The sequence below is a fragment of the Bos indicus genome, chromosome 27, assembly GCF_029378745.1.
Source record: "Bos indicus isolate NIAB-ARS_2022 breed Sahiwal x Tharparkar chromosome 27, NIAB-ARS_B.indTharparkar_mat_pri_1.0, whole genome shotgun sequence".
In the NCBI taxonomy this organism is placed as follows: domain Eukaryota; kingdom Metazoa; phylum Chordata; class Mammalia; order Artiodactyla; family Bovidae; genus Bos; species Bos indicus.
This window is the reverse complement of record NC_091786.1, coordinates 35090714-35103356: the sequence shown is the minus strand read 5'-3', so window position 1 is coordinate 35103356 and position 12643 is coordinate 35090714. Positions and strand designations below refer to the sequence as shown.

Below are 12643 nucleotides of genomic sequence, written 5' to 3'. Positions count from 1 at the left end.
GCACAAAATGCTGTAAAACGGAAGTCATTCAGTGTTTCCTAATATCTTATGACTTGCCTTCAAATGCAACAGTTTAAAATTCCTAGAAGAAGGTGAGTGTCAGAAAGAAAAATAAAAAGAAAATGCCAAAACAAATGAAAGGGCTTCCAGTTCCAAAGAAAATTAACTGCCTGGCCAGGTGGGGAGAAATGGTCTTTCATTTAAATGGGCCTTTTGCACTTCATTTTACTGCTGCTCTTGGGTAATAGCTAAGTCATGTCTGACTCTTTGAGACCCCCACGGACTGTAGGCCCCCAGTCTCCTCTGTTCCTGGGCTTTCTCAGGCAAAAATACTGGAGTGGGTTGCCATTTCTTTTTCCAGGAGATCCTCCCAACCCAGGGATTGACCTCATCTCTCCTGTATTGCAGGCAGATTATTTACCACTGACCCACCTGGGAAGCCTTTGTGCTTCCTTCATCTCAGACCCAAAGGGAAGAACATGAAAGGACACATTTACCAGGAAAACAGTGTGGACAGTGTTCTCCAGGTACAGGGAACCTCCATATGACAAGACAGGAGTCCCTTTGTCCCTACCTCTTTGGGCTGCGTCTCTCCATCCTGCCAGACATATCCCATGGTGATAAAGCTCAGGACTAGGCGTGCCAGGCGCCACTCTCGGTAACCTGTAAGGAACTGGCAGTTCAAGAGCGGCATCTGTTCAGGAGAAATGTCCAGAGGTTACCAGTTGCAACTGGTTCCAAATAGGAAAAGGAGTACATCAGGGCTGTATATTGTCACCCTGCTTATTTAACTTCTATGCAGAGTACATCATGAGAAACACTGGACTGGAAGAAACACAAGCTGGAATCAAGATTTCTGGGAGAAATATCAATAACCTCACATATGCAGATGACACCGCCCTTATGGCAGAAAGTGAAGAGGAACTCAAAAGCCTCTTGATGAAAGTGAAAGAGGAGAGTGAAAAAGTTGGCTTAAAGCTCAACATTCAGAAAATGAAGATCATGACATCCAGTCCCATCACTTCATGGGAAATAGATGGGGAAAGAGTGGAAACAGTGTCAGACTTTATTTTGGGGGGCTCCAAAATCACTGCAGATGGTGACTGCAGCCATGAAATTAAAAGACGCTTACTCCTTGGAAGGAAAGTTATGACCAACCTAGATAGCATATTGAAAAGCAGAGACGTTACTTTACCAACAAAGGTCTGTCTAGTTAAGGCTATGTTTTTTCCTGTGGTCATATATAGATGTGAGAGTTGGACTGTGAAGAAGGCTGAGCACCGAAGAATTGATGCTTTTGAACTGTGGTGTTGGAGAAGACTCTTGAGAGTCCCTTGGACTGCAAGGAGATCTAACCAGTCCATTCTGAAGGAGATCAGCCCTGGGATTTCTTTGGAAGGAATGATATGAAGCTGAAACTCCAGTACTTTGGCCACCCCATGCGAAGAGTTGACTCATTGGAAAAGACCCTGACGCTGGGAGGGTTGGGGGCAGGAGGAGAAGGGGACGACAGAAGATGAGATGGCTGGATGGCATCACTGACTTGATGGACATGAGTCTGGGTGAACTCTGGGAGTTGGTGATGGACAGGGAGGCCTGGCGTGCTGTGATTCATGGGGTCGCAAAGAGTTGGACACGACTGAGCGACTGAACTGAACTGAAATGAACTAAATGGCCGTGGGAGTTTTGTGGTTTGAAGGGTCCTTTGGGTATAACTGGTAGGTTATCTTTTAGTTAAGGTGATCCTCACACACTCATTTCTGCCCTGATCTTAGGACACTGCAGTAAGAGAGGTCTTTCACATGATGTTGTTCATGAAATACCAATACTTATATCCCATGCAAGCCCCCAAATTGTCCCCATGGTAATGCCTGGACACTGGTCACCATTACTGAAGTGGCAGCTTGATTGGAGTGTTCTATAAACAGAATAAAGTAGTCCCAAGACTGACATCATGTATCAAATGTGGAGTCTCCCAGGGCAAGTTTTACAATCCTGCCTTATCAAACACCTTCTGCTTAATGGGTACCATTGTACTCTAGTAACAGCCCAGCTGCTGTGGGCGTGACTCTTTTGCTGTAATTCCTAGATGAAAAGGTAAACAGAGCCCAACGGAATTAGGAATCCACCCAACAAACTCCCTCCTAGGAGGTGGTTGGGGGAGCCCAAAGGCCGTTCAGTCCTTGTCCTAACCCTCCAGGTGACCCTGGGTGGGTCTTTACACTTCTCCACTGGCTTCCTCTTCAAGATGAGTCATAGGGAAGTGTGAAGGTCATGTTGCTGCTGAAATCATCACCCTGTACACAAATATGTTATCACTGACAGCCCTTCCTATGCAAACAGTACCAGTTTCTTGGTTTAGTTCTGGCCAGTCCTGCCTTTTTCGGTTGACACCAATAGCCTCTGAGCTCTAATTTCCCTGCACATCCCTGCTGGGTTTCCTCGGTGCCCCCCAATCCTGCCCCTAGTTCTAGACATAGTCAGATCTAGATCCTTCCAGGTGCCCCTCTCTGGGATCCCAAGCGCCAGAAGGGCGGCTGTGGACACGGCATGTGTCTCTTTGAGAGAGGAGTGGGATGGGACCAGGGGTCCTATCGCCCACCGCCTCGCAGAGGCTTCTGTCCCTGGGATGGGACTCCGTCCTCCGTGGTCTGCTGGGGGCAGCCTTTCCCTGTCTTCTGCTTTGTACCAGATTCCACATTTCACCCTAAAAATTGGCTGAGATACAATCTTGAAAGTTCTGTGCGTTAGAGGGGTGTGGGCGGGGGAGGGAGGGAAGAGGGGAAAGGCGGGGTTGGGGGGACCAGTGACATATTGCATTTTAACAAGAACCAGCCTGAAAATTACAACCACAGTTATTTATTCAGTACTTATGCTAAGGCAGATACTAAACTGTCCAAGCCTTGATGCTAAAAGCTTCTCACTCAGGTTGGTATCCTGTTTTCTCCCAAGACCCGTAGGCCAGAACCGAGTATCAGCGAGGGTAAGATATTCACCCAAGGTTACAGAACCAGGAGGGACTGAGCCAGGGTTCCAGTTCAGTTCTGCTGGCCACTGCCCTGTGCTATGAAGTCCGCTCTGCCAGATGGAAATCTGAAAGCCATATGTGTCATTTTACATTTTCTATCAGCCACATTTTGAAAATAGGAAAGAAAAAACAAAACAAAACAAAAAAAACACTAAAGTGGAATTAGTTTTAATAACATTTTATCAAGGTTAATATATGCAAAATGTTAACACGTGATCAATATTTAAAATATTGAGATATTTCACACTCTCCTTTTATAGTAAGTCTTCAAAATCCAATGGATATCTGACATGTTAATTTGTCCCAGTCATATTTCAAAGGCTCAGTGGCCATGAGTGGCTACTGGGTACCTATCCTGCAGCCTCAAGGTAAAGGAATAAAGTTCCAAGATGTTCTGGGGTCGCCTTTTGTTTTTCCTAGCTCAAGATTTATAATCAACTCTTTTTCTCCAAGGAGCCCTACTTCCGTTGATTGGAAAAGAGTTCAAATAAATGGGCACTGGGTTTGCTCTTTGCTACTGGAATGCCACTGTTTCTAGATCCTCACAGTGGGCAAAGTTAGGGAATAGTGCATGTGTATGGGGGTGGGGGTGTGCCCTGGTGGCTCAGGGGTAAAGAATCTGCCTGCAATGCAAAGAACCCAATGGACCTGGGTTCCATCCCTGGGTCGGGAAGATCCCTTGGAGGAGGGCATAGGAATCCACTCCTTGGAGGAGGGCAGAGGAATCCACTCCAGTATTAATGCCTAGAGAATCCAATGGACAGAGGAGCCTCGCAGGCTACAGTCCATGTGGTTGCAAAGAGTCTGACACGACTGGATGAATAAGCAGCAAGTTGTGTGTGTGTATACCTGTTATGCTGCCGCTGCTGTTTAGTCCCTAAACCATGTCCAACTCTTTTGCAATCCCATGGACTATAGCCCGCCAAGCTCCTTTGTCAATGGGATTTCCCAAGCAAGAATACTGAAGTGGGCTGCCATTTCGTTCTCCAGGGTATTTCCTTACCTAGGGATAGAACTCGCATCTCCTGCTTGACAGGAAGATTCTTTACCACTGAGCTACCTGGCAAGCCCGTACACCTATTATATACACTGTCTATCCACACAAATGTATTTGTCCATCTATGTATCAGTGTGCATGTGTGTGTATATAAGGGCGTCCCAGGTGGCACTAGTGGTAAAGAACCCACATGGTGATGGTGGCTTAGTCGCTGAGTCATGTCCGATGCATGCGACCCCATGGACTGTAGCCTGCCAGGTTCCTCTGTCCGTGGGATTCTCCAGGCAACAATACGGGAGTGGGTTGCCATTTCCTTCTCCAAAGAACCCACATAAATGATGCTAAAATGCTAAACATATCAGATGTCTCCAACTCTAACCTGGTGTCACAGGTTGATCTTATTTTCCTCCCTTGCTAATGTATAACTTGCATCTCTGACAGTGAAATATCATCCACAATTCATTTATTTATTTGCTCAGCTAGTGTGTGTGTACACACACACACACACACACACAGACACACGCACAGCGGTTTCAGAACTGTTCAACTGTACTGCTTTGCAAAACAAATTCACCAACTTGAGCGCAGTGATTACAAATGTTCTTTTTTAATCCAGCACCAGTCACAGCATCACTTTCCTGAGTAACCTAGGTCACCTCCTTTTCCCTACCCTCTTCCCTAAAATGATGTCACGCATCTGTAGGACAGCTAGATTCACCTAGGTGTTATTGTCTGCATTCCATTCCAGCATCTCCCAATATTCTGGTTAATATTTTAAAACTTGCAGACACTTCACTATGTGATACACAATTCTATGGGTTTCACAAATGCATAGAATCACATATCCACCACTAGAACACCATAGATAACAGTTATGTTATCCTAAAATCCTCCTTTAGTAATCATTCCTCCTCAGTCCCTCATCACCATTGACCCCTGTGTTCTGTCCTTATAGTGTTCACCTTCTCTGCAATGTCACATGAATGGAATCAGGATGTGTAACCTTTTGGTTGTGACATGTTTCATTTAGCAAAATGTACATAAAGTTTATCCATATTGTTGAATAAACCAATAGCTTATTCATTTTTGCCATTGAATAGCATTCCATCATATGAAGACAACTCAGTGTCTTCCAGACTGCTGTAACAAAGTACCATAGGCTAGATGGCTTATGAACAACGGAAATTTAATTATTTTGATTTTGGAAGCTGGCAGTCCAAGATCAGGGTGCCAGCATGATTGGGTTCTATTGAGAACCATCTTGCTGTCTTCTTGCTGTATCTTCCCATGACAGCAACAGAGTGTCATAGAGCCCTGGGGTCACTTTGATAAGGGCACTCATCCTATTTATAACTATCCCCTTCTTCTCTCATGATCTGATTACCTTGGGTGATGGTTGATTTGATGCATCAGTTTGACTAGGCTAAGAGAAGCCCAGATGGCTGGTAAACATTTTGGGGTGTGTCTCTGAGAGATTCTGGAAGAGGTTCTGGAAGAGATGAGGACTGAGTAAGGAACCTCACCTCACCAGCTCATGTGGAATCACTGCTCTGTTTAGGACCTGAATAGAACAAAACAGTGGAGAAAGGGTGACGTTGCTCTGTTTCAGCTGGGACAGCCACTTCCCCTGATCCCTAGGATTAGCACTCCTAGTTCTTAGATCTTCAGACTCAGACTGGAACTTGCACACTGGCTCCCTGGATTCTCAGCTTTCCTGGGCCTCCTCCAACTAGCAGGTGGCAGACTGTGGGACTTCTCAGCCTAGGTAATCATGTGAGTCAATCCCTCCTAATAAGTCTCTTTCTATATAGATAGGGGAAAACAAACAAAAAAAGAGTCTTTCTCAGGAGATCTCTGACTAATCACCTTCAAAGGCTCTGCCTCCTAACACCATCACATTGGGGATTAGGGTTTCAATGTATGAATTTGGGAACCACAATGTTCAGGCCTTTGTACTCAGTTTAAAATTCCCCTGTTGAGGGACCTCTTGGTGGTTTCTGGTTTAGATAATCACTTACACATCAGCTTTTGCATGAACACAAAATTTTGGTTTACTTGGGTAAATATTTAGTAATGTGATTGCTGGGTCATATGGTAATTCTTGATTTGAATCTGCCACCTGGATGGAAGGGGAGTTTGGGAATGGACACATGTATGTGTACGGTTAAGTCTCTTCCCTGTTTACTGGAAACTATCATAACATTGTTAATTGGCTATGAGTGAAAGTGAAAGTGTTAGTCAGTTGTGTCTGACTCTTTGAGACTCCTTGGACTGTAGCCTGCCAGGCTCCTCTGTCCATATAATTCTCTAGGCAAGAATACTGGGAGTGGGTAGCTATTCCTTTCTCCAGGGGCTCTTCCCAACCCAGGGACAAAACCTCGGTCTCCCCCATTGCAGGCAAAGGTCTTTCTGAGCCATCAGAGCCATACCTTAACACAAAATTATACATTTTTTTTTTTAAAGAACCTGCCAGGGTAGCTGTGATATTTTGAAGGCCTTCTTCCAGGGTAGCTGTAATATTTTGCATTCCCATCAGCAATGTGAATGAGAGTCTCTTTGCATATATTATCACCAGTGTTTGCTATCTCCAGATTTTTAAAAAATGTTAGCTGTTCAAATAGGTGTTAAATTACCTTTTAGTACTTATTATCATAGATAAATAGTCCTATATTCCTCTGTAAGTCCCCTGCTGCTAACTGCTGCTAAGTTGCTTCAGTCGTGTCCGACTCTGTGCGAGCCCATAGATGGCAGCCCACCAGGCCCCACCGTCCCTGGGATTCTCCAGGCAAGAACAGTGGAGTGGGTTGCCATTTCCTCCTCCAATGCATGAAAGTGAAAGTGAAAGTGAAGTTGCCCAGTCATGTCCGACTCTTAGCGACCCCATGGACTGCAGCCTACCAGGCTCCTTCATCCATATGATTTTCCAGGCAAGAGTACTGGAGTGGGGTGCCATTGCCTTCTCCGGTAAGTCCCCTAGTTTCGTTGTTATTCCTTCCTGATTAAGGCTTATCAACGATTTCTGAAGAATCTGCTAACACTGGCTGTATAACTGAGAAAGTCTCTTGGCTCAATTCTTTTATAGGACTCCAACAATAAATCAGTGTGACTTCATGCAGAGGGAGAGGAACCCTAACCATGGGGCTTCTGAGAATTCCATGCCTATTCTGACCCAGCTACATCTTATCCATCAATTTCCTGACAATTCTCAACCAGATTGCCTTCTTTATTTAAAGAACAAATATTTGTTGAGTGCTTAATATAATATAGTCCAGGAATTTTTCTGTGTAGGCTCTGGAAATTTTAGGGAAACACATATCATACCAGAAGCAAGTGTTATTCCACTCATCACCAAGGGTGAGATTATTTTAGTTCTGTGGATAAAGTCACCATAGTCAGTGGTCAGCTGACCCATGTCTACAATGTTGAGAAAGAAAAGTGGTGAGAGGATGAAAATAGGGTAGTGAGAAAGGGTCAAGGAGAAGAACACAAGATGTTGTACCTCGTTTACTTGAGCTCGAAGCTGGCGGCTCTCAATCAACTGGGGAAGTCTGTTGGCAATTTCCATCCAAGGACTATAGTGACCAGGGAGTTCTCTCTGCATTCAGAAAATTCAAATGTCTCAGTATTTTACACCTTTTTGTGAAGCAGCCTCATTGCTACTTTCAGATTTCAGTCTTAAGGCAGAATTCAGATCAATTCTATTCAACAAATACTGAGAATTCACTGAATCCAATGTGAGGCACTACAGATACCCAGGTGACTAAAATGCAGTGCTTGCAGTTAGGAGCACGTGACTCCTAAGGGATAAGTAAAGTGTCATCAGACGTAACCCATGCAGTATAATATGTTTGATTATGGATGTGTGTAAGCTTAAGAAAGGGCTCCCCCAGGGGCTCAGTGGTAAAGAATCTGCCTACAATGCAGGAGCCACAGGAGACGTGGGTTTGATCCCTGGGTTGGGAAGATCCCTTGGAGAAAGGCATGGCAACCCACTCCAGTATTCTTGTCTGGAGAATTCCCATGGACAGAGGAGCCTGGAGGGTTGCAGTCCATGTGGTCACAAAGAGTTGGACACTACTAAAGTGACTTAGCATGGCATAGTAAGCTTAATAACTAGGAGAGGAGGGAGTGGTTAATTGCGTTATTCTAGAGGATTAAAGGGAAATGGTCATAGAAACATGACTGTGGGGGCCGGTAATAGGGTCTGAAAGTGACATTTCTAGTTGGCAATTTGAAGATGAGAAGGCATGTTTTCAAACAGAGCAGATGATGGATAAATCATCTGTTCTTGGGATTATAGTTCATTCCGTATTACTCAAATCTAAAGTTTAAGAGACATGACAAATTAATGACAAATGACTCATAACAAATGTGAGTCACTCATTCATTAGTGAGGTGGATGAACCCAGAGCCTGTTATACAGAATGAAGTAAGTCAGAAAGAGAAAAAGAGCTATCATATATTAACTCATATATAAGAAATCTAAAAAGGTGGTACTGATAAACCCATTTGCAGGACAGGAATAGAAACACAGAGAATGGACCTGTAGACACAGCAGGGGAAGGAGTGGGTGGGACGAATTGAGAGAGTAACATTGATATTTATACATTGCTGCTGCTACTGCTGCTGCTAAGTCGCTTTCAGTCGTGTCCGACTCTGTGTGACCCCATAGACAGCAGCCCACCAGGCTCCCTCTGTCCCTGGGATTCTCCAGGCGAGAACACTGGAGTGGGTTGCCATTTCCTCCTCCAATGCATGAAAGTGAAAAGTCAAAGTGAAGTCGCTCAGTCATGTCCGACTTCTGGCGACCCCATGGACTGCAGCCCACCAGGCTCCTCGGTCCATGGGATTTTCCAGGCAAGAGTATACATTACTCTGCATAACATAGAAAGCTAGTAGGAAGCTTCTATATAACACAAGGAGCCCAGCCCGGCACACTGTGATGACCTAGGGGGTGGGATGGAGCGGGGGAGGTTCAAAGGAGAGGGGATATATGTATGCTTATGGCTGTATCACCATAGGTAGGCTCACATTCCCTACCTATGGTGATATAGGTGTCTTCCTGTCTCCACATGCAAGCAGGGCATCTTTCATAGGAGAGATTTATTTCCTGCTTCTAGGGAGACAGAGAAGAAGGTCAAAGTTCCGTTTGAATTTACTGTTTCTTTCTGTTTTTAAATGGCCTTTTTATTTTATTTTTTTTAATTTATTTATTTTTAATTGGAGGATAATTGCTTTATAATATTGTGTTGGTTTCTACCATATGTCAACATGAATCAGCCATAGGTATATATATATATATATCCCTTCCCTCTTGAACCTCCCTCCCACTCCCACCCTGACTGTTTCTTTAGTAACTTTAGTTCAATATAATCAATATGAAGGATTTCCCTGCTGGCCCAGTGGTTGGGATTTTGCCTTCCAATGCAGGTGGTGTGGGTTCAATCCCTTGTTGGGAAATGAAGATTCTACAAGCTTTGTAGTCAAAGAGTCAAAACGTAAAACAGAAGCAATATGATAACAAAATTAAAGAAAGACTTTAAAAGTAGTCCACATCAAAAAAAAAAAAGAAAGAAAGAAAGAATGTAAAGAACAGAAGACAAAATAATCAATATGATTGAGGCATATTCAGGGGTGACTTTCCTAGGGCCCCAACAATATGGGTATTCACAAAGAAGAAATTGTACCATTTTCTCCTCATGTATTCTTCACTCAGTCCCTAAGTTTCTCAAGGTAGAGTCCACTGCACTCCCCTAGTCTCTCAGAGTAAAAGTCATTTATAAGCATAATGGTCATTTCCCCTAGCAGTGATGCAGAGTTGAAGAAAGCTGATAACTGACCCAAGTTTGGGGATTTACAGAGTGGTGGCGGGGTCAACCATGCTCACACTCACAGGGGCAGAGAGATTTACAGTTAACTGACTCTGAACTGGCAATTCGTTTTTCTGCTGTTTTACAAACAACAATTGAATGCAGCAACAGAGACAAGGGAATATAATATTTTCAAAGGAAATCACAGAAGGAGACTCATAGTATTCAGGAGGTCTTTTTAAAATGGGTTTGAGAAAAAGCTGTAAGTAAGTCATCACCTCTGGCTTTCTTTCTTTGGTACCCAGAAAAGGGATCATATTCTGAGAATTAAAGCACCCTGGGGAATTCCCTGTGGTTAGGACTTGGTACTTTCACATTGGTGGCCTGAGTTCAATGCCTGATATGGGAACTGCTGCTGCTAAGTCGCTTCAGTGGTGTCCGACTCTGTGCGACCCCACAGACAGCAGCCCACCAGGATCCCCCGTCCCTGGGATTCTCCAGGCAAGAACACTGGAGTGGGTTGCCATTTCCTTCTCCAATGCAGGAAAGTGAAAAGTGAAAGTGAAGTCGCTCAGTCGTGTCCGACTCTTAGCGACCCCATGGACAGCAGCCTACCAGGCTCCTCCATCCATGGGATTTTCCAGGCAAGAGTAGTGGAGTGGGGTGCCATTGCCTTCTCCAATATGGGAACTACAATCCCACAAACCATGTGACACAGCCAAAGGATTTATGTTTCTGGGCTTACATGGAAATCTTTAAATACTCCAGTGTTCCTCAATCTAAGCCACCCTCTATTCTTTAATATCTCCTTTCCCCTTAGACTCCTAGATGCTTCTTACCCTTCTTCCTCTTTTTCATCCACTCCATTCTTTAAACAGTTCAAGTGTTTGGACTCTGGTATCACACCACAAGTATAAGAAAACAGTGAGCTTTGAGAACCTCTGGGTTCTCCAAGTGCAGTCCCCATCCGGCAGCATTGGGATGATGTGGAAACTTGTTAGATATGCAAATTTGGAGGGCTTCTCCCCAGACATATTGAACCCAAAACTCAGGGCTGGGGCCCAGCTTCTGTGTTTTAGCAAGCCCTGTAGGTGAAACTAATGTAACCAAAAGATTGAAAACCACTGATATGGCGACCTCAAAAGCGAAGGGAAAAAGGATGTTAAAGCTAGTTCACAATCCATTAAAAATGTACCCACCAGGGTTTCCTTGGTGGTCTAGTGGTTGAGAATCCACCTGTTAATACAGGGGGCATGGGTTTGATTGCTGATCCGGGAATATTCCACATGCTGAGGAGCATCTGAGCTGGTGCCCTGTGACTGCTGAAGCCCGGGTGCCTAGAGTCTGTGTTCCGCAACAATAGAAGCCACCATGATAGGAAGTCAGCACCCTTCGAGGAAGGATAGTTCCCCACTCCCCGAAACTAGAGGAAGCCTACGCACAGCAATGAAGACCCAGAGCAACCAAAAATAAAGCTTAAATAAACAAATAACTCTTTTTTTTAAGTACCCACCCTTCCTGTGGGCTTTTCCTCTATGAGCTGAATAAAATATTGAATTATGTTCATTACTTTCTGACTGCCAGATTATTTTTTAAATTACAGTGTCGGGGCAGGTTGAGCTGATGAGTATTTCTCTACACAGCATCCTTTTCGGTGTTAGACACCTGCAGAGAATCCTAATGTGCTATGAATGAATATTGGTAATTGCTTACAATTTTTGGCTATCATTAACAAATCTGAAATAGTCATTCTTATACGTGCATTTTTAGGTATTGTCTCATTAACAGGATAAATTTATAAATATGGATTTATTGAGTGAAAGATTTTTGCTTGTGGAATGGTTGAGAGCTACTTCTTGGTTTTCTTACAGAAAAGTTACATGAATTGATAGTTGCATTTATATAATACATAACATATAATGGGAGTGCCAGTTTATTTATGATTCTAACAAGGTTGAGCATTACCAAACTTTTTTGTTGTTATTTTTAAAGATACATACATTGGATTCTTTGCACTAAAATTCTATAGTTATTTTAATATTCAATAATAAAATAAACATCCAAAAATATTCCTTTCTCAAAAATGATGATTAAAATAATGTAGTCAATGTTGATGGCAAGACAGTCAAAAAGCATAGAATTTGGAAGGTGGAAAGTAAAATTACTCTTGTTCTCATCCTCTCATCTAGCAGTAATGACCCTCAGAAGTTTGTGTGGTTTTCCAGAAATTTTGTACGTTATCATTGTATTGTTTACATTTCTGTGATTTTTGATGAGTTTGAATATCTTGTCTTATGCTTTGTCATTGCATTTTGGGTGCAGGTGTGAAACTGCCATTCATATCAGGGTAGTCAAATGAGCCAGCATTTTCATTTATGCATTGGGTTTTTGGTTATACTTAGAAAGTTTTCTTGTCCAAATATTACTTCTTTTTAGAATATTTCTAGTTTAACTGTTGATGCTTACTTCTCTAATCTATCTACACTTGTGTTGTGAGTTAGGATAGATTATCTCATCAGTGCTCTTTCAAAATAGAGGAAGTTCAAGCCAGAGAAATTAAGAAACTTTCTCAAGGTTACACATCTCGTTGGTGGTCAGGCCAAATCACTTCTGACTCAAAGTTCAGTGTACTTTCCAGCACCTCCTGAGAGTAAACACACAAGTTCCTTCAAAAGCACTTGATATACTGAAGTGTTTAGAGTTGTTTTTTTTTTTTTAATTTTATTTTTAAACTTTACAATATTATATTAGTTTTGCCAAATATCGAAATGAATCTGCCACAGGTATACCTGTGTTCCCCATCCTGAA

The 12643-nt window shown here is 43.2% G+C and overlaps 1 protein-coding gene across 4 annotated transcripts in view; it reads right to left on the bottom strand.

The window, feature by feature from the left end:
- Window positions 1-12643, bottom strand: part of IDO2 (indoleamine 2,3-dioxygenase 2) — a 66173-nt gene that overhangs the window by 39693 nt on the left and 13837 nt on the right. The window contains exons 2-4 of one of the 4 annotated variants that reach the window (XM_070781468.1): window positions 11035-11179; window positions 7525-7620; window positions 575-694 (exon numbers count right to left, since the gene is read on the bottom strand). In XM_070781468.1, the coding sequence (XP_070637569.1) occupies window positions 575-694; window positions 7525-7590 (186 nt within the window). In that variant the 5' untranslated portion in view covers window positions 7591-7620; window positions 11035-11179. The remainder of the gene's footprint in view (window positions 1-574; window positions 695-7524; window positions 7621-11034; window positions 11180-12643) is intronic. The other 3 variants (XM_019953600.2, XM_019953601.2, XM_019953603.2) reach the window with 3 other exon arrangements.